This window comes from Condylura cristata, unplaced genomic scaffold (genome assembly GCF_000260355.1).
Source record: "Condylura cristata isolate star-nosed mole 26May11 unplaced genomic scaffold, ConCri1.0 scaffold00011, whole genome shotgun sequence".
In the NCBI taxonomy this organism is placed as follows: domain Eukaryota; kingdom Metazoa; phylum Chordata; class Mammalia; order Eulipotyphla; family Talpidae; genus Condylura; species Condylura cristata.
Window position 1 is genome coordinate 15,826,203 of NW_004567112.1, and position 23,710 is coordinate 15,849,912.

Here is a 23,710-nt window from a genome sequence, read left to right on the forward strand (position 1 = left end):
CCGGGCCGGGATGAGAAGGTGACGCCGCCGGGGGGCGCCACTCGCTTTGTGGGGGAAGATGCTCGCCTACTGCGTGCAAGATGCCACCGTGGTGGACGTGGAGAAACGGAGGAACCCCTCCAAGCACTACGTGAGTACGCTCCCACCGACCCCTGTGGCGAAGGCTTCGCCGGGCCCCTCGGGAGGGCTCCCGCTGCCCTCAGCCCCCACGCCAAGTCCCGGAGCCGAGCGTCCCCAGGGCCGCTCGCGGCTGTGGAGTTTCTTGGCTGGGCTCTGATCTCCAGGGAAGCCGTTCCTGTCCTTCCTCCACTCCCCCTTCCTCGTTTTCTTTTTTTGGCATTGGAATTGGCAAGTGGCTGCCCTTCTCTGTAACAACGGTGAAGTCATCTGTCCTGGGCTTTGATGGATGGTGGGGGGAGCGCGCTCGCAGTCCTCCCTGAGAGCTCCGTGGGGAAAGAGCATCTTCCCGTTCCTCCCCGGGGGCTCGGGTCGCTCGCGCTCACACAGACCGAGATGCTTCGGAGGCGCGCGCGCGCGCGCGCGGGGGGGAAGCCTGGCGCCCCCCAACCACGTTGGCTGCGGTCTCTGCCTCCCTAGGCCTGGGTCTGGGGGCTGAAGGAAGCCGCCGCGACCCTGCCCACCTCCCCCCTTAGCCCTGAGCTTTGATTTCCTTCTGAAAATCATTGTGTCCGTCGATGTGAGGAGAACTGTGGCTTTTCCTTTTATCCCTCTTCTGGACGTGACCCTTAACCGGGTTCATTTCCTCTTAAGTGATGCTCCATCTCCAGACACGGGGAGGCAAATGTTTGCTGCGGTCTCCGAGGAACGGCAGACTGCCCCTCCCCCTCGCTTCCCCCAAACTTAATGAGCAGGGGCTAAGGGTGACTGAGCGAGCTCCGGGGTCTTTGTGACATGTCCCTCTTTCATCTTAGCCGCGCCTGTCTTCCCATCCTTAGCACCTTAGGATGTAAACAAGGCGTCCTTGCCGCCTGGGGACGCCTGTCTGAGGGTCTTTGCTCCTGGACTTGAGATAGAAAAGACCGCTGGGCATCCAAAGCTGGAGGACTTTGGGACAGCGGACAGCGGGACTACGTCATTTTTGCAAATTAGGCACTAATTTGCAAAAGGAGCGTTTAGAATGCTCAGAGCATTAATTTTAACAATTAAAACAGGCTGCTGTCTGCTGCCCTCACACTGCATATTGATCCCTGAAGTGCCTTTTATTTTCTCTGCTGGAAGGGGACAGGCTGGTCTTCACGTCAGCCTTAAGCTACATTATCTGCCTTCATCACCAATAGTTCTGAACTTTGGGTTTCTTTATTGTTGTGCAAATGGGCTCAGATTGGGGAAAAGGTGAAAGGCAGAGGCTGGTCTGGGACCTGGGGTCCGAGGTGGGTGCCCCAGGGGGGCATTAAAAGTATACCTCCTTTTGTGTTTAACTGGTTTAGCAAATATTTTCCTCTGCCTTTTCAGAGAGCTCATTTTGAAGGACTTGGGTCACTCCGCTCCAGGACCCAGGTTTGTCCCTTTGCACCTCACAGTGCTTATTTTCAAGTCAGCTCTCCTAAACAACTTTCTCAGTTGTTGCAGGCTAAGTTTTAGGGGTCCTCTTTTCTGATCCTCAAAGTTGGCACTGCTTTCAACAGATGGCACTCTCCGCTCTAAGATCCAGACAGGTGTTTTTCTTGCTCTGGATTTTAAGTGACCCATCAGATCTTAGAGCCTGACCAGTGATGTTCACTGTTACAGATGTAGGACACTGTCAGCCTGGAGTATTGAGTAAGCAACCTGGACCCATGGCAGGCAGCACTGAGAGGCGGGGCTCTGAGTAGCCTTGTTCAAAGCCTGGCTCAGTTGCTAACTGGCTGTGTAAACTTTGTGGGCCTCAGTTTCCTCATTTTAAAGTGAGGACAATAATAGTACCTACTTCATAGGATTGTCTGGAGAATTAAATGAGCTCATCCATGCAAAGCACTTAACCCAGTTCCTGGCATCTAACAAGCATTCATTAAATAGTAGATTATGGGTCAGAGTCTGACTAAGAGCAATTTTGAAAAGCAGCTATTAATGGTCTGGCAAAGAAAAAGAAAGTTTGGGGGTTTTAAGACTGGTAATAACTTATTCTTTGTGCAAAGTACAAAAGGAGGCCTAATATCCTTGAAATGATCACTCCGCACCCCCCCCCCCTTTTACAGACAGAGTGTATCCCTGGACATCTCCACTTCCCATGTAAGAATTGACATTATGTTTGGAGATAGGAGTGCTGTCCCTGAACAGATGGGCCCATACAGAGCTCTGATCCAAGGTTATGGAAAACAGCTAAGGGAGAAAGTGTTCCGTGCTAAGGAATCCTGCAGCTGGCAAGGGACCTGAGGACTCATCAACCCTACCCCCTTCCCCCCCTCCCCCCATTTTACAGATGAAGCTGAGAACCAGATGGGGTAAAGTCACTCCAGAATAGTTAGTCACAGGCACCTGGGTCTACCAGACCTAAATCCCATGGTATAGGGCTTGTTCATTGAAGTTGTTTCTTAAGTCTAGTTGGGATTTACTAGGAGAACAAATATTTATTTCAGGGTAGCACACTTGTGACATTATGCATAACAAGGAGGAAGGTTTCTGATAGTACAGTGTGTGGTGGGGTCACAGGGCAGGAGGAGCAGGTAGGGGAGGCTGTGTCTCTGAGCTCAGGATTTCCTCCTCTCTTGGCCCTTGCACAATGGACACCACATAGCAGGTCAAGTGTTCTGGGGAACGCTTTCTGTTGTGGGTAGCTGGCAGGACACGCTGCACCCCATATCCATGTGTTTTGGAAGCACTCTGCACTGAAGAAGCATGCCTCCTTCCCGCCTCTCCTCTTCTGTAGTGAATTCTGAGTCTGTGGTTTGGCAAATTGCAGAGCAGAGGTTTTATGGGATGTGCATGTTAGCTAGAGCTAGCTGATGAGAGGCCCAAGCAGGAGTGACTCTGCTGGCTTCCAGGATATCGGGACCACACTGCAAAGGTTCTCTCAGGCTCCCCAGTAAAGGGCAGGCTCATCCCCCAGCAAGCGGAGCTGCCTTTACACCGAAGGGTGTTTTGTGCCTTTTGATTATTTATGAAAGGCATAAATAGACATCCTTTGGATGATACTTTGGAAGCCTTTGGCTTCCTCCCTCTCTACCAAGCCCCCACATGCAGTGGAGTTAGGGGAGGGTGGGCAGCTGCTGCTTAGGCCAGGCTTCCTACCCAGAACAGGGCTCCTCTCTTAACTTTGATGAGCTGCTGCTTGGGAGGCCTTATGTAAACAGACTTTGGCCTACGACCATTTCCTGATAATGCAAACTGCAGATATTGTCATTTGTACGTTTCTTATAAGGATATGAGTTCAGGTTCCCATAATTCTTTGTGCTCACATGCATGTGCAGGTGTGTATCAAGTCTCACGGTGGAAAGAAGCTAGTTTATCTAACACAAACAAGAAATTATTTGTTTGAATTTGAGAGTTGTGCTTTCACAGTCATTTCCTTTCTGATGGTTTACTTCACATGAATACTAGTCATGAATGTTCTGATCCTCTACAGAACTTTTTAGGGAATACAAATTATAGCCAGTGTTAGAAGTTTGCATCGATGGTGTCAAATGCTTAATGTGCCCCATTCATGGGATTCTTGCCGTTGACAGAGCATATCCTAAGGTGGGCTAGGTTCTCTGATTCCTTTATGCAGAGGGTTTAGTATAGACCTGGAGAGGTTAGAGGTTGCTCAGGTCTTCCTGTTACTACAAGGCAGATCTGGGTACACTCAGGTCAGGGAACCTCTAGAGGAAGGTGTGAATATAAAATGGTGTGCTTCTCATCAACTCGAGTCTGTTGAGGGGGACCAGGCTCAGGCCTGGATGACAGTGGGAGAGCCCTGAGGGTGGTGTTTGGAACCGCCTCCTCAGGTGTGACTGTCACTGTATGCCCAGAGGTTGTGCTGATGAGGAGCAGTCCCCGTAAAGCAGGGGAGCAAATCCTCACCCGTAATCTCCCAAGTCTTTTGAGAAATTTGCCAGAGATAATTTTGGGTAAGGCTTCTACTTACTCTCTGTCCCCCACTATGGCCCCCAATCTCTACTCATATCTGCTTGGTTTTTCTAAACATCAGTGCTGTGGAGTTCATGTAGGGCCTGATAGGTGAAGTTGAGGGAGAAGGAAATCGGCTGAGGCAAAAGGGAAGCCCGGAAGGTAGTCTGAGGGGAAGTTGCCTTACTGTCCCATGGAAAACACCCAACTTACAAAAGAAACAGATAAACAGGGAACAGCTGTTCAGACCTCGAGGCCTTCTGGGAGCTTGATGGCTCCCTGGTAGGTTGGGGAGAAGGGAACCATTGTGATCTGGGAGAGTAGAGCTCCAGGTAAAGGCAGGTGAGAGGATTCTAACCCCAAGGTTAGTGCCACAGATGGGCTAGCACTCTTGCTGTCTGTCCACACACTCTCTCTCTTTCGCTCTCACACACTCACAGACTCCCAAGAACAGCTTCTTCTGTTTCTTTGAGGAGGGAAGTGACCTAGGGGTGATTCACGGGTGTGACAGGCTCCCTGCTCATGGAGCAGCTAACCACATCCTTCGAGGCCTTTGGAACAGGGAGCACAACTGCCGTTTGTCATGACTAGTTCTAGCACTGAGTGAGAGTGTTGGGGGAGGGGGAGGGTGTCAAATCAGGATTGGAATCACTGTGTGTGGTGGCGGGCAGAGGGAGGGAAAGGGAAGGGAAAAAATCAACCAATTTGATGTCATAGGAGACTGGCTTCAGCTCCAGAATTGCAAGTGCCAGCGGCCGCATTTTCCAAAGAGATGTCCGCGGCCAGCACGAGTTAATGGCCATTGGAGGCTGTGAATTAGACAAGTGTTGTGTGGACTTCTGACTTGGGTTTACACAGCAGCCTCTGGAAATTGCCTTCTAATTTCCTCAGCCTGAGTCACTGACTAGATTATTTCTTGGCGAGAAAAAAGATCTCAGAGGCAACTCTGTATTCTTTTGCCTCTTAATTAAACAAAATAAAACATAATAGCATTACACATATGGTCGTCACTCTCACTCCTCTGTTCTGAGAATCCAGGAACGGGATAATAGATTAGGACAGACATCCAGGGAACAGGAAGGACAAGGGGTGTGTGTGGGAAATGGGGTGGAGATTCTGGCTTTGGAAATAGGTTCCGAGCCAGAATCAGAGGTGCTCTCTGCTTTGGTAAGATTGCCAAAAATAATGGAAGCATCCTGCAGGGCCATCAGCATTTCAAGAGGTGGGTTCCCAGAATGGTGAGTGACTTCTCGTGTCCGCAGGGCTGCTGTTACCTGTAGTGAAGCCTGTCTCAGAAGGCAGGTCAGTGGAGAGGCCAGGGTTCTGGAAGAGGGGCCAGAGAAGGTCTCCTCTCATGCCCCCTTCCCAGGGGTCACCTCCTGTTACCTCATCAGCAACATGACATCAGGAGGATGTCAAGAAGCTCAGTGAAGGGGGAGGCAGAACCATCATGTTGCAGTGAAGAGCCCTTGGGCCAGGGAGTAGGTGTTTTTTATTCCCATTTTACAGATGTGGAGGTTGAGACTCAGTTTATACTTGGTCATTCAGAGGGAGGGCTGGGATTCTTACCTTGGCTCTGACACCCAAGCCTGTGAGCCTGTCTCTCTTCCTATTAGAGCTGGTTGCGAGAGGGGAGCATGAAAATGGCAACCGGAAGCCCTTCCTGAGTGGGGGATGGATGTCCATGTGGTCGGAGAGCCCCTGGGCACTGCTCTCCTTGGGCTGGAATACTGTCTCCACCAGGGGACCTGGTGCAAATTACTTACATGTCTGTGCCTTGATTTCCTCGCTGGAGGAGGAAATGTGCAGAAAATAGTGTTGTGAGGACTAGATGCATTAACACACGTGGAAAGCTAAGAACAGTACCTGGCACGCATTAAAGCCACATGAGTGTTGCTGTAATAATGACTAAGGCTCGAAGCTGTTCCCAAGAGGGAGAGCTCTCTGGGAACTGGAGTTTTCAGGGAAGGCTGACTGGAAAAGGCACCGTTCGTGAAGGACCTTGAGTAACTGGGGTTTGTTTGGGGATGGGTTGGATTTAGGTGTGGCTCAGAGGGGCAGGGCAATCTAAGAAACAGAAAAGCAGAGGTGCTGGATGTAGAGCATGCCAGGAAGATGTGGATAAAACCCAAAATGAATGTGGGTGCCAGGGAGAAAGGAGGACGAAAGGGCCACCAGCTTCTGAGAGCCTTGCTGAGGCCACTCAGTCTACTGTAGTCCCTGGCCTTCCCTTTTTCCTGAGGACTGTTGGGAAGGGGAGCTGAGTCTCTGGGCCCTAGGACTGGCTCTAGGAGTGTCCTTGCAGCCAGGGAGGGAGGGAAGGTCAGAGCTCTTGTTCTAGTTCTGCACTGGGGAGTTTAGTAGTCGGGTAGGAGACCAGCCCCTCTGTATAACTTACTCAGAGAGGTCAGGCTGCCTGGTAAAGGTGATGGCACTCTGTGGGTGCTGTCTTGGGGAGGGAGGGTGGAGGAGAAGGGGAGCATCCAGAGGCCTTAGCTGTGCTGACCTCCCCAGGGGAGCCCCATGTGGCCGCCTGTCACCATGGGCTCATTCCATCCACAGTCCTGTGGCAAGAGGGTGAAAACTGCCATCTTCCTAGGGCCTGGGGCTGACCCTAAGCAGCCAGGGTGCCTTTGAAGTCTGGCTGAAACATTCGGACTGCTGCTGTAGGCTACTTCAGCAGCTCTCCCAACTCGTTTTAAATACAGTGCCTCGAATTACTTCATTTAACACCCCCGCCCCAATATTCCAGTAAATCTTATTCTTTAGGGGGGAAAATGTAATAAAAATAATTGAAAATCAGCTAACATTTCTAAATGCTTTCTACAGGCTGAGAGTTTTATATGTTCAGCTCTCAAAACATATAATTACTGCTGGTGTCCGCATTGGACAGGAAGACGCTGAGACCAGATTGCTGAAACGAATTGCCAAACACTGTGCAGCTAATAAACTGTGGAACCCCCCCCCCCATCACTAACCGCTGCTAGGCCCAAGCCTGCTGTGTCCTCAGAGACCTCACAACTTCTTAATCACACAGTCCACCTGGGGGTCCAACTGGGGTCCCCCCTGAGACCTGGCTGATGGATGTTTCAAACTGTGAAGCCTTCCATGTGTCCCCTTCCCCTTCTTGATCTCCATCTGCTCATCCAGAAGGATGGGTGCTTGCTTCCTTTCTGGCCTGCCTTGCTGCCTTGCTACGGGGAAGGTGAAGCTGCGAAAATAACTGTGTGACAGTTCCCCAACCCCCCTCTGTCTGGTTTCTGAATCATTTGGGGCAGAGGATGCTTTGGAAAGAGGCTGTCCTGAGGACTCCTGGGGAGTTGTTAGACAAGTTTTATCTTCCATGCTCCCCCCAACCTTGTAGCTTGGGCTGACTCAGTTCATCTCAGAAGGCTTCCAGAGAAGCACCTCTGGCAACTGCTTTTTCCCAAGTCTGTCATTTGGTGAAAGGAAGAGACAAAGAGCTGGAGCTATTTATGGTCTCTCCCCACTGTTACCTGAGGGGGAGGAAGTGACATCCAGGCAGCGAGGGAGCCAGGGGAAACAGCTGTACTTTCTGCCCCTCCTCGGCTGCTTTCTCTGGCCCTCTGCCGTCATTTCCCTTTGACCAGTGAGGAAACCCCCTAACCCAGGCCTGGGTGAAGGCGCTTGGTGGGGTGGGGCAGAATCCTTTTCGCTGTGGGTCAGCACTGTGTGAATTATGCAGGTTACAAAGGGGACCCTTCAGTCTGTCTCTGGGATCCCTAGAGCTTGAACTTCAGAACTGGTGAAAACTGGTCCCTCTTATCAGATCTGCCTTCAATTCCCGATGCTGACTACAAACTTTCAGGGCCTATTAGGTAGGGTCCCAACGCTACCTGCAGGACCATGGGCCAGTCTGTACTTTGCCCCTCACTCCATGGCCCCTTGCAGGTTTCTTTTTCCCAGGAGTGTTCTTGCTCATCATCAGGGTGATCTTGACCTGTATGATGAAGGCAGCTGCATAACACGGCGACTATGTATGGAATTCCACTATGTAGGCCCAGGCCTTTTAATTATAATCTCTGGTCTCCACATAGGCCTGAAGGTATGAATTTCTGCCCCATTTCACTCATGGAGACTCAGGTTAGGTTGCATTGAGTTTAGGTTGCATTGTTGGAAAGCACAAAGCCAGGTGTGTTTGCCTCACAACACAGAACCCCCAGCCTGTGCCTGTATCATGCTGTGACCGTACCGTATACACTTGGCCTCTCTCCAGGCTACCTGGGGTCACTGAGTTCTGCTGGCCCAGGCTGTCATCCCCTTGCGAGCAGTGTTCTTCGTTGAGATGCCTGCTTGCTGCTTTTACCCACCTAAGGGGCCTGGGAATAAAGAGATTGTCCCTGTCTTTTGAAGTGATGGCTTTGTAAACTTTTTCATGGCAGGCCCCATTCCAACCCAGCTTTATTCCGTTTCCTGATGGCCCAGACCCAAAGGGCTATTTTCAGGGACTCGCCTGTGTGGGAGAATTTCTCTTTGTAACAACAGAGAGGGAGGCCTAGCTAGCCTGGCATGGTGCTGGCAGCGGGCTCTGAGGGTGAAACACCTCCTGCTTTCCGCCTCCAAGGCTAGAATCGATTCATGGGGCTCTCAGCACAGTGCCAGGCACACAGAAGGGACACAGACTCTTGTCTGGTGGGCAGGGGTCCCAGAGGTGACTAGCAGGGTTTCTGCTGTTCTCATTCTCCATGGATTAGCAAACTGACCCTTTTCCCAAAGAGTTAAGGTCTCTAACAGAACAATGTCTTAACTTTGGTTTCAAGCCAGGATTAATTATTTACTTTAGTCATCACTCATTGGCAACTGGAGACAAGCCGCTTCATTTCCCCCATGATTTCTAGGCCAGGCAGCTCCCAGGCCTGGGGCAGCTGAGTCACAATGTGTGAGGGGACCCCTACTAGGTGCAGGCTCTGGCTTGGGCCTCTCCTCCGTGGTTTCATGTGAACACCCGCCACAAACGTGAGCGCCAGCCCTCTGTTAGAGGAGGGACTCAAGCTTGGGGATCTGCTGCATCTCGCCTTCCATCACGTGGCAGTAAGTGTTCAGAGCCAGGTTCCCACCCAGATCTGTGCAACAACAAAGCCAGTGATGGGCTCCTGGTGCCCCAGGGCATCTGACGGACTGCCCTCAGCAGTGGGAGGCAGTCTCTTTATCCCTGCCCCCAGCTGGAAGTATATCTAACGGCTGCACTTGGTCTTCATTTTCTCTACACGCCATCAGATTCTGGTCTCTGCAGCTGTATTTCTACCTCTGTGGCACACACATCCATTGCGGTCTTGACCCTGATTTTGGGGTTCTGGAACGCTCCCTGAGAGCCCTGAGCTCTTAAGCAAGGAAGTAGTCCCAGAGGGGACATAGGGCAGTGAAGGCTTTAGAAAGATGGTGTTGTCTCCTAAAACTTACAGAGACTGTGAGGTCACATGGGTCCCCAGATAAAACTTAAAGGGTCTGGATTAAATCTTGGTCATTCCCTCAAGTCCCTCTGTTAACAACGCAATACAGTCTCTGCTGGTTGTTAGGTTGAGATAACAGACCTCTCAACACCAAGAATGGACCCTTTGCAAGACCTGGCCTGCATTTTAAGATTCAAGCTTTTATTCCCCTTGAATTCTTGTCCAGAGCCACTCTTGAAGCTTGACCCTTCAAGGCTCTTCTTGCTGGGGGCACTGCTTCCTGTCCTTGGGGATAGTGGCTGGCTGCACTGTGCTTGGGAGCAGGGGCAGGGGAGGGTTACTCCAGGACACTTTCAGCCTACTGTTTGCTCAGGCTGAACTAGGCTGTGGCCACTGGAATACGCCCCAGAGAGGGCCTCAGCCGCCACCAGTTGGAAGTTGAGGGCAAGAGGGTAAGGGTGTCAGTGACTTCTGCTACCTGCGTCTAGGCTCTGAAACCGCCTACCTTGTTCCATTTGGACGAGTTTCTTTACCTCTATGAACCACGGTTTCCCAATCTATAAAGTGAGACTAGTTCAATTAAGTGCACCCCTCAGTCTCCATGGTTAGTGCTCTTTGTTGTGTTTGGCATATAATGACAGCAGTAAATGATAGCTATTGCCATTATCATCATTATCATGGTCATTCTCCATTATTTTGCTGTTTTTGCCACCCTCTACCCTCAAGCTTCTCTGATCTCTTCCTTTACAGTATTCCTGTCTGAATATTGATTGTTTCTACCTCTCATGTGACCCTTAATCAAGAATGAGTTTGGGCTGGTCAGCTTTTGGCAAGTGTGCCTGGTTGATGGAAAAAGCCCTTGAGGGATGGACCTTGATTTTGCTTCATAATCAATTAAACAAACAACATTTGAATATCACTATGTGCCAAGCACTTGGGACAGAGCAGGGCAGATAAAAGTCCCTGCCTTTTTAGAGCTTACATTTCATAGGGGAGTGGAAACAGGAAACAAACCTATTTTAGGTAAAATGTATGGTGTGTTGATGCAGTAAATGCTGTAGAGAGATCTAAGCAAGGTGAGGAGACGGAATGGTGGGTGGCCATGAGGTCTCAGACAGTGGCCAGCGCAGCGCCACTGTGCAGTGACTTTTGAGGAGGATTTGAGGAAGGCAAGGGCGGGAGGCATGTGGATATTTGGAGGGAAAGTGGTTAAGGAAGAGAGAACAGCAAGTGCTAAGACTCTGAGTAAGACTAGTTACCCAAGGGCTTTTTAGGGAAGAGTAAGGAAGCTGGTGGCTAAGTGGGGTGGGAAGGGAGAGCAGTGGGCCATGAAGTCAGACAGGGGAAGAGGTCAAGTTGAGCCTGAAATCCCTCCCAGCAGGGTGCTCTGCTCAGCTTTGAGGCCTTCTTAGGACTTGCAGAAGAAAAACAGACCGTTTATTCCCCTGATCCCCGCAAGGGACTGTCTGGGAAAACAGCCTCCATCAGCCAGGCCATGATAGAGCTCCAGAACCTCAAATGTAGTGCGCTTGTCAGAAAATTTCACTGACCCAGCAATTGTTTTGTACCTCTTGTGCGAGAGACCCCAGGCTGAAAAGACACCCTCCAGCTGGAAGCCAGAGGTCAGTAGTTCCCCCCCCCCCTTTAGTGGAGGATCAGGATGGTAGCCTGTGGCATAGGGTTCACTCTAATAAAGCCCTTCCTCCTCATCCAGTCCCGATTTGTTTGTTTGTTTGTTTGCTTTGTTTTGTTTTTAAAGAACTGCAACTTTTAACTTAAGAGTTGTAGAAATTAATTTTTTTAATTTAAAGAATATACATTCCTGTCAGTTTACAGTAAATGGTGTCTCGGGTCAGTCTACCTAAAACCTTCTCATCCTCAAGTAGATGGATTTATAACACCAACAGCCAGATGGTTACTCACATATGGCCTAGTCTGGAGCCTAAATTTTTGTGTGTCTTTGGGAAAATTATCTTCCATTGTTCACAGTGAGAAGGAAACTTCCAGGCAAGATGACACTGATGACAGTCCCGATGATAGTAGTGGCAGCAGCCCCAGTTATATGCTGGCCACTGTTCTAAGCACCTTACTTATTTAATTCTTATCAAAACCACTATTGTGGTCCTTATTTTACTGATGAGAAAATGGAGACACAGCTTGACCAACCAAAGCTGTCAAGCTGAGAAGAGGCCGAACTGGGGTGGGAGCCAGGTGCTTTGGAAAACTCTTCTTCCTGCCCCTGGTTGGCCATCTCTAGGCCTTTTGAGGTGTCCTCCACTCTGCCAGAGTGGAATTAGCAGTGGTCAGAACAGGGAACTGAAGCTCTGGGGGCAAGCAGGAGCAGCCCCTCTTTGTTCCCTGAGACAGGAAAAACCATTTGTTCCTGGAACCCGACACTGCAGGGGGTGGCTTTGCTGTGGATTGTCTTCCTGGGCCATTAACAAGTCCAGCACATGGCGCTGGGGAGGGGGTGGGGCGTGGACACTGTGTTGTAGAGGCCGGATTAGAGTGTCTGGCAAGATGTTCCTGACACCTAGACCAGGCAGCTCGCAGTGAAGCCTAGCAGGTGGCCGGAGCTGCTGGGAGGGGCGCCTTCCCCACCCTGCCCTGATCAGTTATTGTTGGAATGAGGTGAGTCCAAACCAGTCCTTTCCTTCTTCCCCGGCCCCAAAATAAACAGCAGCTGTTTGCCCACATCGTCCACTTCAGCTGCCAGTCTGTCAACAGCCCCCGGCGCTCTCCTGGCCCTGCCCATTTTGGGTTGAGTAGCACTGGCTATGGGGGCCCACTCACTGCCCTGTGGAGCCTGCCTTGCCTCCTGGCCAGCTAGTTTGCCCCCGCATGCCCTCTCCCTGTCCATGCAGCTGGCCAGCCACTGGCTCGGTCTCTCCCTGCCCTACAGAATAGCAGATCTTCGTGGTGGTCAAAAGTGCAGGTTCCAGAGTCTGACCTCAGCGGCTTCTAAGTGACTCTGCCCTTTAGCTGGTGACCAGAGGCAGGTAGCCTCATTCTGAGCCTCAGTTTCCCGCTCTGTCAAGTCAGATAATGGGATTATAGCACTGTGGGCTGTGAGGGTTGAGAGCAGAGCTGTGGGGGCAGCTAGGATGGACCAAAACTGCCAGATTTGAGTTCCACCTTTGCTACTGAGGAGCTTTGTGACCTTGGGGAGGGGGTGCTGAGTCTCTCCATACCTCAGCTTTCTCACCTACAAAAACATGGAAAATAAAAGTGTTTCTTAGGCTGGTGGAAAAGAGTAAATGGGTAAATACATGTAAAGCACTCAGAACAGTGTCAGGCACAGAACAAGAAGTCAGGAATGACATTTGCTCCCCTTGGCAGAGAAGGTGGAACATCCCCTAAAAGAATCACTCATGGATTCTCCCACATGCTCTCCAGTTCATGGGGGCATCGTTGAGAGCTGACACTTCCTATTCTCCTAACTTGATTTTTGGGACCATTGACAGCTCATTGGTTAGCTTTGTTTTTAGCCCATATTCAACACTTAAGGGGCAGGGAGGGGTGGTGGTGGAAATGGTTATAAAACAGTGTTGAAGCATGGAAAAGGAGAATGGGCATTTCCACCCTACTTGGCAGAGATTCTGCTGATGTAAGAAGTGGAAGCACCCTGTGTGTCCCCAGCTGAGGACGGCTTCAGCTGGTGTGCAGAGCTCTCACCGGGTCGACCAGATGCCTCTGCTGATGTATGCGCTCTAGGATTCTCCCACATGCTCTCCAGTTCTACCTGTGGGCCAGCCATGGGTTAGCCCTCTACAGCTTCTCCCTGACTCCGTCCTCTGAGGAGCTGGTTATCTTTGGCCTTTTAGTTCACTTAACCTCCCTGGTGAAAAAAATCATACCAGGAACATCCAGGCTGAAAAATCATCATTCTTCAAATGAATAAAAAAGAACCACAACTGTAGTTGTGGACCTAATTGTGTTGGGTTGTGGAGCCAGCTGCCCCTGCAGGTGCACAAACCCTCCCTTCCCCACCCCCAGAGACCCTCATTCAAGATATCACTGTTTCGCCAGGAGTCTAGTTCTGTAAAAGGAGGGCTGGCATGCTGCCTCCTCTCTTCTGTCTTTGTTAACTCTTGTGCAAGGATAGAGGTCAGTGGCAGTTCTGTTCCCAGCATCTGGCATGAAGAGAGTGAGCCGGCCCCTTGCAGGGGACTATAACAAGGTCATTTTGAGCACTGGCTGTGGAACCAGATTGTTGCAAGTTCTCTCTCTGCCATCTCTATTTGTGAGGTCTTGGGCAAGTCCTCTTCTGTGAAATGGGGGTAATAACAATATTTTCCTCATAGGATTGTTGGGAGGATAAATGAGATAATGATGATAAAAGCACATGTCACAGTGCTGGGCAGGGTTAGCGCTACCTGAGTGTTACTGCTGTTATCTGAGCCTGCACAGCAAGGGGTGTCTGCTTCCTATCAGCCCAGAACCTCTGGGGCCTGATGGATGTATATTTAGAACCCTTGAGAGGCCACATGGTGTTTGTGACTGAGGAGGCATCTCCAACAGAGCCAAGGGTCTGTGCTAGAGGAAGGGAGTGTGAAGATTCAGGCCTGCGGGTGATCGAACGCTGGCGCCACTGTTTTCCAGCGGAGTGTGAGTGAGTCGCTTAACTCTCAGCTCAATTTCCTCAGTTAATCGCACCCATGTCTTCCTCTTAGAGTCACTATGAGAACCCGAGACAGTGTAGAGTGGCCACCCCTCGCTTGCCTCTTTGGTGGCCATTTTAAACAACCATGAGGCTTGGCAAGGATGTTAGCAGGGTGGTCACTGGGATTCAGGCTGGGAGCCATGAATGACTTTTCTGCCGGTCCCCTCGTGGGCCACCTGTGCACAGGATGATGGCCTCCTGGCTGCAGTGTCCTAGGCCACCACCACTTGTTGTGCAACCATCCAAGGCTGGGTAGGTTCATTGTTGAACCGAGGTGAAAAGAGAATTTTGGAGCCTTTGGTATATTTGACAGGCCTTTCAAGCAAAATTGGTACTGGACAGTGGGCAAAAGGCAGCAACTGAGCCCCCCCAGCCTGCTGCAAGTGATGCTGCTGCGAATGCCAGAGCTAAGAGCCCCTTTTAGCAAACCCCGACCTAGCCCAGGTGCCTGCTTCCCATATGCACTGTGTCTGCGCTCAGGTATCCAAAGTCATAGGCCCGTGTGCCCCAGGCTCACGCTCCCAGGCACTTTTTGCATTAACACAATATCTCATGCAGGTAATGCAACCTGGGAGGAACGTAAGACTGCAGGAGGTAGCCATGGAGGCCAGCAGTGGGAAAAGAGGCAGGTGGGAAAGCGCCTGAACTACTACTCCATTTTCCCTATACCACCTCTGAGGAACACTCTACGAAGTGCTTCCGGGCTCCTGCCTGTTTCAGGATGGGGAAAGGGTCAGAGGCAATGACTTATGTCAATGTAGGGGACACTGGATGCCCCAGCCCATGTCCCCTGGGTGCACCTGAGTTAACCTGAAGCAGTTTCCAGCATTTCCAGCAGGCTGACAGCCACCTGCTTGGAGCTTTCCGCTGCTCTCCCCTTGCCTCTCGGGGTGAGCCTGGTGTTCTTGGTCTGCCCCAAGTGTGGGAAAGGCCAGGGAGGGAGCGTGGGGTGATTCCTTGGGCTGCTGTACACCAGGGGTATGAGAGCTGATGTTTCAGTGGCAGGATTCTGAGAAAATTTCAGCCAGCATCTTGGAGGATCCCCAGCAGGACTGAGCCCCAGACGCCCACAGCAGCAACCTGCCCGAGAAGATACCATTTATCACCTTCCCCTTTCCTGGTCTCACTTTCTACCCTTCCTCACTTGCGTTTTCTGGAATCATCTAATAAACAGCCTGCACCCATGGCCTATCTCAGGGTGCTTGGGATGAGCCCAGACGAGAACAGCAAACCAGTCCAAGTGGTGGAGGTTGGTCCAAAATGTTCTATTGGTGACCCAGTTCTCCAGGCTATGCTATCTTTCTGGATGTTTCTGGGGTTCTTGTTATAGAGAAGGTCTTGTTTGAAAAAAGTCTTTTTAACTAATCAAGGGGCAGCTTCCAGAGTGAGTCAGTGTGGAAGGGTTGAGGAATATTTGATCCTTATGACAGTTTCAAGGAGCTCATTAGAGAAGAGCTCACTGGTGCAAACTTGGCCAAGAGAGAATGAGCCATGGGAATGTGACCATATACAGACCTGCCTCAGAAAAGAAAAAAAAAAACTTACAGACAAATAGAAATCTAACCTTTATCCATCAGACTTCAGGCCGGGAAGAGAGTGTTCATATCTGAGGAGACAGGGGCTGCTGGCCACTATACCCAGGTGCAGGGTGACACATGTCACTTGAGCACGACACTCTTGCTTGTTGTAACATTCCTGTCTGTAACAGGCCAGCTTTGTGTGCGGTCATCTGGCTAGTTGGCAGGGAGCTGGACATTGTAAACATTAAAATTTCTTCTGACGTTGTTTAAAATTGTGGTGAGACTGGGCATCTTTGCAGATGGTGGAAGGGTTTTTAAGAAAAGGAGGGAGGAGTTTGGGGGCATGTGTGTACGTCTGAGAGTGGTGTGCATGCGTCTGGGGGTTGTGATGTGTGGGTGTTGGGGGTATTTGGGGGCGTGTTTGGGTTTGGTGTGTTTGTGTGCCTGTTTTGGGGGATATTTACATGTCTGTGTGTTTGGTGTGGGATATTTTATGTGTATGTGTGAGGTGTGTTTGGAGATGTGTGTATAATACAAGCAGTTGGATTTTTGTCCATCAGCGGTATTCCCAGGGTCAGCTTTTATCTTTGAGACTCTTCAGTCAGGCCAGGGGCGCCGAATGGGGGTGGGGTGGGGGGCTTAGATTTTAGTATGAAATGGCCTTGTGGATCCTCACCCATCTGCTGGTAACAACTACCTTTATCCTTTTCTCCAGCACTTTAAGGCAAGGCAGGTTTACACAGATCTCATTTCACTCTGACAAAAGACCATGCTCCTCCTTTTTCTTCCATTTCATAGTAAGGAAAGTGGGCATCGGAAGATTAAGCACTCACTTAGAGTGACACAACGAGTATGTGGCAAACTGGGATTTGACTAGTAGTCTCTTAATTCCCACCCGTTCTGCCTTCTTTATCTGGGTTTGGTGAGTTGAAGGTCCCACTCTCCATATGCAGAAAGGGCCCCTCTGCCTCCAGGGCACTCGCCTGGGACTTTCCGTCCAGGTTCAGTGGGGGCCACTGAGGCAGGGCTCTGGGAACTGGGCTGTTGTGCCTTGTGGGGAGGACCTGAAAGGTGGAGGAGCATCTGCAAGCAAGCAAGCGAGAATTGAGAAAAGGGAGGGAGCGAGCCAGAGATGCCTTTGGGTTTACTCCCTGTGCAAATTTTAGTGGGATAAGGAACCCGAGCCTAATTTTATCCCCCAAGAGCAGATGTCATTCTCCCTTCTGCTGGTTTGCGTGGCTGAACATCCAGGTGTGTGGAGATTATGCAGGTCTGCCCGTCTTATCTGATAAGTCATTAGCCTCTAAGAAGGGGATGGGCAGAGATGGCCTTCCCAGTCTGGATTCCTGGAAGGAGCAGAGTGGACTCTTCATCAGCTGGCGTTCTTGGCAGGCTGTGCAGCGAGGCCACTGGGCCCGCTCTGGTCCCCAGAGTCTGTCAGAGTAGGAAATCCCACGGAAGCTGCGGTCCCAGACGTGCCTCTGCAAAAGGGCATCTGGGATTGCTCATGGGGTTCAGGCACTTTGATTCCCAGAGCTACTGAGCGAGGGCCCCCAGGACCCAGCCTGACCACTCTGATGACCAACTCCTGGGGAGCGGGGCATTCCTGTTGGTGTCACCGAGAACCTAAAAGGGCTACCTCTGTCCCTACCCACATGTGTTCCCAGCAGCGGCCCGGTGAGCCCTGGGAAGCATGCGAGTAACCTGAGCAACACAGCGTCTCCAGAGCCATCCCCCATGAAGTTCCCAGGCCCAAACACTCGGTATTAGCTCTTTATATGAGGATAGTACCAGTAGCACAAAGTCAGAGAGCTCGTGGCTGGCACAGATGCAATGGCTGTGGAAGAACACAGAAAGCCGTGCAGCCCGTCACGCTCACAGAGCTCCGAGGCGTGGCGGCAGCGGGCCTGTAGCGATGCTGTTAGCCTCCTGCTTCTTGGGAAACCGCTTTATTGAGATATAATTCTCAAATCATGCTTTGGGTGGGGGGATCATGCTGTGATCCATTTGGAGTGCACAACTCAATGGTCTGTTCACAGAATTGTATAGCCACCCCTTATGGTGGTCTGCAGAACACTTCCAGAACATTGTCATTACCCTAAAGGTAATTCTTCCCCAACACCTGTTCCCCTCGCCCCCACCCCGTAGGGTACTTCTCTCCTATTTTTTTTGTACAATAAATTATGGAAGTGACATTGAGTCTGTGAAAACTCAATGTCAGGTAAACCCTGGCCTTGGATTTACCGGAATTCTCAGTGCTTCGAAATCAAGAATTCGCTTCCAGTCCCTGTGGACTTGCCGATGCCGGACATTTCTTACAAGTGGAGTCATATCACGAAGGCTTTCGTGGGCCTCCCCTCATTTGCTTAACATTTGCAAGGGTCATCACCCTCAGCCTTTGTGATGGCTGGTGGGATGCCCGCTGGTCGTTCCCTACCTGGCTGAGGAGCTCTCACCTGGGCTCTGGCAGGGCTGGCCCTGGCCCTGGGTGCGGGCCTCCCCGCCTTGAAGCTGGCCGCGCTGAGTCTTTTAGGGAAGTGTGGACCTGCCTGCAGTTTATTCCCATTACGTCTGTTCAAGTGACTTGGGGGAAGGGTGGAAATGGCCTGAGCCTTCGCTGCTGTGTCCCCAAGGGACTCTCCTTCCTGGAAGGGATGGGGAGAGACAGAAAAGCCTCTTTATTTGTTTTAAATGTTGACTAAGCCCCAGCCCCCTAACCAAGTCTTGGTGAAAGTTGCTGGGTTCTCGGTCAGGCTCTCTTCTGTGGATCGGGGTCATGGGACTCATCTCTTGGGGGCAGCCGAGGCGGAAGTTGCCAAGTCCTTGGAGCTCTGTGCCTGTGCATCAGACTGTATTTGTCTCTCCTGTAGCCAGAGCTGGTCCCATGCAAGACTGGTGAATCCATTAGGAGGTGTTCAGCTGCGGTGACAAAATCCCAGGTGAAATAAACTACCTGGAAATTCATCATCTCCTTTAAAGGCACTCCAGATAGCAAGGAATTCTTAAAAAAAAAAAAAAAATCCCCATCAGTGAACACTTAGATCGACTCTGATCCTTTTGTTTTTGCTGTTGTAAACAGGTCTGCCCTAAACATGCCATGCATTTGGTAAGCAGGCACCCTCACCATGATGCTGGCAGGGCTGGCCCAGGGCCGGGGTGGAGCAGCCCACCCCCGTCCCCCCACCTTGTGAGGGTGCACGTGAGGCCATTTTCTATGGAACATCCTATACAATTTCTCTACTCCTTTTTTTGTAGGATACATCATTGACATGACACCGAAAGGTAGTAGAGTCTGGAATTATGCTCGGTAGTCCAGGCCTCCTTTAATCCACTCTTCTAATCCATTTGTATCTAAATTCAAGTAGTGAGAACTGCTATGTACAGTAAAGACCCCTCTGGATCTCTGAGATCAACTCAGAGACATTATACTCCCTTTCTTTATTTCTTTCTTTTTTTTTAAGTTTTTTTTTTTTCCTTTACCTATACATACAGAACTGGGGTACAGGCCAGAGGTATAGGGGCGATGAGAGGATTCACCAGAGACAGAGTGGGCAGATCAATGAAGTGCACTGCTGAGGGGAGCAGTGGGTGGATCAGGAGTGGTCTGCTGCGCCATGTGGGTCAGCTCTGAGGCGGGGATCGAACACGCACTGAAGCAGCTGCCATCAGTTTGCAGTGCTGTGCTCTAACCCATTGCACCATCAGGGAGGGCCCTTCCTTTTAAAATAAATAAATAAATAAATAATCTATGACTATGAGCTAAAATAGTATTTAGTTTTTCTTTTATACTTGTTAACATTATTTAAAGTAGTATTTAAAAGCAAAAAAAAAAAAACAAAATAGAAGGGTTTCAACCAGAATATTTGGTATCTTCTGTCCCCTTGAGTACCCTAGTTACTAGTTTGTTCAAGAGGTTTCATTATAATTCCCTGTTGAAAAGCACAGGATGAAAAATCTAACAGCCCTAAGGGTTGGTTAGATTATGGGGAAGTGGGGACATTCAGAGGCTGGTGATGAAAATTTACATGGATTGACCACTTTGTAAAGCAGCTTGGCCACGTTGGTAACTCAGAAAGAGTGCAGGTCCTGTGGCCTGGTGGCTCCACTCAGAGGTGAATGCCCTTGACTAGAGAGCACAGGAAGATGTGTGCAAGCATTTTTACTGCTATGTATATACAAGAGAGAAAAACTGGCATGTCAATCAGGATAGGGTGGGTTATGCTACAGGAACAAACAGCCACGAAGTTTTATTTATTTATAAGAGTGAACAACTGGCATATCAGTCAGGATGGGATGGGTCCCGCTGCAGGAGCAAACAGCGTTTTTAGTTCTTACCACACTCCATGCCCCCCGGAGTCACAGAGCCTCTGCTTGTCGGCAGGCACTCATTGCCGAGAACTGCAGAGCGTCCACGGTCATCCACGTCCCTGGGCAGCAGCGTCTGCAGTGGCGACTGAATGCTTCTGTCCGTGGATACGACGAAGCCATCAGAAGGAATAAAGCAATGATTTATGCTTCAGCATCCGGGAACCCTGATAACAGTATGCTGATTGAAAAAAGCCAGACACAGAGGCCACATTTTCTATGAGTTCATTAACTTGAGATGCCAGAATAGGCAACTCATAACAACTGAGAGCACACTAGTAGTTGCTAGGGCTGGGGGCCGTGGGCCATCCTGGGTGACTGCTAATGGGATGAGCATCCCCATTTTACCGAAGAGGAAAAGACTGCCAGGCTGGTGAGGCTGGGAATACAGCCAGCTGTCCTGGACTCCAGAGCTTGTCCTGTTAATCTTCAGGTGACTAGAGGCAGAAGCAGGGCCCTTTCCGGTAGGCGGCGATAAGAGCAGGTGACGGATGACGGGGCAGAGAGGAGCCCAGGTGTGGTGACGTGGGGCACGGAGAGAGACTGGCTGTGGAACTGCAGCGCCACGCCTGGGAGTTCAGCCTTCCCTGCAGGCCTGGGTTGCCAGGAGGTGTTGTTTGACAGGACCCAGTATGTGTTTAAAGACATATCTCCACACGTGGTGTGAAGGATGGCTTGGACTCAGAAGGATGGAGGAAACTAGAAAGTCAGCTGGGAGGTGAGGGCCGTGTGTAGCCTCGTCTGACATCTGGGTCTGCTTCTCAGGTTGGCAAGGAGGGCCCGCATTACTTTTGAAAGTGCCTTGAATTGCCCGGGCAGTGCAGCGTGAGGGCAATTTGTACGAGAGTCTGGAGGTCCAAGAACTGGGAATGAGAGTACGAGAGAAACGCAAGGCCAAAGGTATTCAGCCACTTAGGCACCCTCACAGTCCACCTGAGAGGTGATGGGTGAGTCCATGCTGCTTGCAGGTGGAGCCTCTGCAGCCCCTGTAGGAGGTTTCCAGCCTGGAGGACGGCCCCATAGGTGTTAGCACCAGAGGCATGTGATTTCAATGCAGCTGCAAGTGGAAATCTGCCTTCGGGTTCTTCCTCTGCCCGGGCTTTCCCCACTTCTCATCTTCCATTTAGCTTTGCCCCAGTTATGTCCATCTACCAGTCTTGCGTTTTCATTTTCTTCCCTCTGCGCTCTTTTCCACTTAGTCTGTAACTTAGTCTTGGCAGATGTGTGTCTGCTGTAGAACCTTCTTCTGTCCTCCTCCAGCCAGCTTTTCCCACTAACAACAGCCACTTTTCTCCCCACCCATTTAATTCTGCTCCCGGATGCCCTGCTGTTAGCTAACAGCACTGCTTTTTCCACTTTGTGAGTCAAAATCCAGGAGTGACTTTTGGCTTCTCCTCCCCCGGTGTTCATTTAGAGTCCGTGTTCTCTTGGTGAGTGGTTCCCAGGCTTGCCTGGAAGGCTGATGGACAAGTCTCTGTTAGGGCTCCCCTGGCTCAAGCTTGGGTGGGACCCAAAGTTCAGGTCTTTTTCAGACTCTCCAGAAGATCTGATAATGAGCCACATGCTAAAATTACTGTCCATACCTGCTTCTGTCCTGTCTCTTAGACTTATTCATCTTTCATTTCCATTTTGCACCTGTCACGTCACCCCAATTCCTAGGCTCCACGACAGCCTAGATCAGCTTCTGCAGGTCACTGCTGCCAGTCTTTCCATACCTTTGCCCAGTTCACTTTCATGAGTTCACCTGCTGAAATTATTAAGGCTCATCTCAGATGTGACTTCCAAAGAGGCTTCCAAATCCATAGGAGGTATCCAGGCTTCCTTCACTCCTATCTTACAATAATTTACAGCTTGCATATTTCATTCCTCTGCAAGGTTATTGACCAAGCATACATCAGGCACTGTCCCACACGCTCAGGATGGGAGAGGAGAGACAGTGTCCTGTCTGTGAGTGCCAGGCTAGTTACCAGCCACTAAGTAAAGCCTAGTTACTGGAACAAGTGCTGCAGGGACCTTGCCTACTGCACTGATCAAGACTACTGATCCTCTCCTGTGTCTCAGCCTTCCCCCCCAAAGTAGGTCAGATGCTGGTTTTTCTGATCTCAGGTGCAGCAAGTTAATCATATTTTTCGGTTTGTTGCACACTATCATCATCGCAAAGCCCTCTTCCTGCCTTATTTTTATTTTCCCCTTTATCACGGGTCCACGCTCCTATCCCTTCTTCCCTTGTACAACCACTGTAAGTTATTTAATATAAACCAGTGTATCCTCAGAAAACAGGTTGTGCTGTTCCTGTGTGTGTTTTGTAATTTATGTAGTTGATGTTCTCTATAGATTTTGTTTTTCTTTTACTCAATAGTGTTTATAAGCTCTGTTTACACTGATGTGGCATCTCCTTTATTGCTTTTGATGGCAGCCTCTTGTTCATGTTGGCATCCACCACTGTTACTTGTTGGCTCACTCTCTCTCTTTTTTTATTTTTTTAAGATTTATTTATTTATGCATACAGAACTGGGGTACAGGCCAGAGGTGCAGGGGCGCTGAGAGGATTCACCAGAGACAGAGTGGGGAGCAGAACAGGCAGATTGACGAAGTACACTGCTGAGGGGAGCAGCTGGTGAGACAGGAGAGGTCTGCTGCACCATGTGGGTCAGCTCCCTGGGCGGGGATTGAATTTATGCTGAAGCACTGCATTTAGCCTCCCAGTGCTGTGCTTTAACAAGTCGGGCCACCAGGGAGGGCCCTGGCTTCCTTTCTTAAAGGACACAGAGGTTGCCTCCAGCACTCTGCTGCAGCAAGCATCTTTTGCACTGCAACCCTTTTAATCTGCAGGATTCCCCCACCTCTGTGTACCCAGGAGTGGGATTGCTGGGCTCATGTACACAGACTGGGTACATGCTACTGTGTTGCTTTTCAGAATGGCTGTCCAGTCTGTGCACCCACCATGGTGTGCCTCAGTGTTCATACTCCAGCCTCCTCCCCAACACCTGGTGCTCTCTAGATAAGCAGGTAATTTTCCTTTCTCCTCCTAGAAAGGACCTTCCAGGCTGCTGGCATTTTCCCCAAGGGCCAATCCAGCCTTTGTTGGAAGACAGTGTGAGCTTTAATGTCTTTCTATCATTCTTTTCCAGCCTGTCTTCCCTTCTAGTAATGAAAGTTCTTTTCATAATTCCCTACCCAGTTCTCACTAATGGAACCAGACACCTAAAACCTTTCTCCACTATCTTTAGAATTCAGCCAGCTTTTCAAAACTAAACCTCCTTTGTTTTTCAACCTAATCTGACATAAGCCCCTCTTATCTTGTTTTCCCCACTGCTCAGTCCCTTGAAGCCTCACTGACCATTCTTGTGTGTTCTCCCAAGAATGGCCTCTAAAAGGGATTGCTTCACCTGGGTTTGCCCATGGTAGAGATGGAGCTGCAGATCTTCCCTGATAATCTGATCTTAGAAGCCAGGTTTGGAGATTTAGCTCTGTTTAAATTGTGGCCTGCAGCCATGCTTGCAAATGGAAATAAATTGGGTTTATTTGCTGGGGATAATTATAGGCAAAATAATGCCATGTAATACATCCAATTTGGGGGGCCTGCACCTTTCAATTGATGATTAATTATAAGTGCTCTGTGATATCTTAACATTGTTGAAGTGCCCTATTGTAGAGGCCTTATACTTCACTTTGCTCCAGTAAGTCATAAATGTGGCGGAGGTTCT

General features: G+C 50.2%; 1 protein-coding gene across 2 annotated transcripts in view; it reads left to right on the forward strand.

Moving 5' to 3' along the window:
- Positions 1 to 6: 6 nt before the first annotated feature.
- Positions 7 to 23,710, forward strand: part of SH3PXD2A (SH3 and PX domains 2A) — a 193,514-nt gene continuing 169,810 nt past the window's right edge. For both annotated transcript variants that reach the window (XM_012723673.1, XM_012723674.1), the window contains exon 1: positions 7 to 130. In XM_012723673.1, the coding sequence (XP_012579127.1) occupies positions 59 to 130 (72 nt within the window). In that variant the 5' untranslated portion in view covers positions 7 to 58. The remainder of the gene's footprint in view (positions 131 to 23,710) is intronic.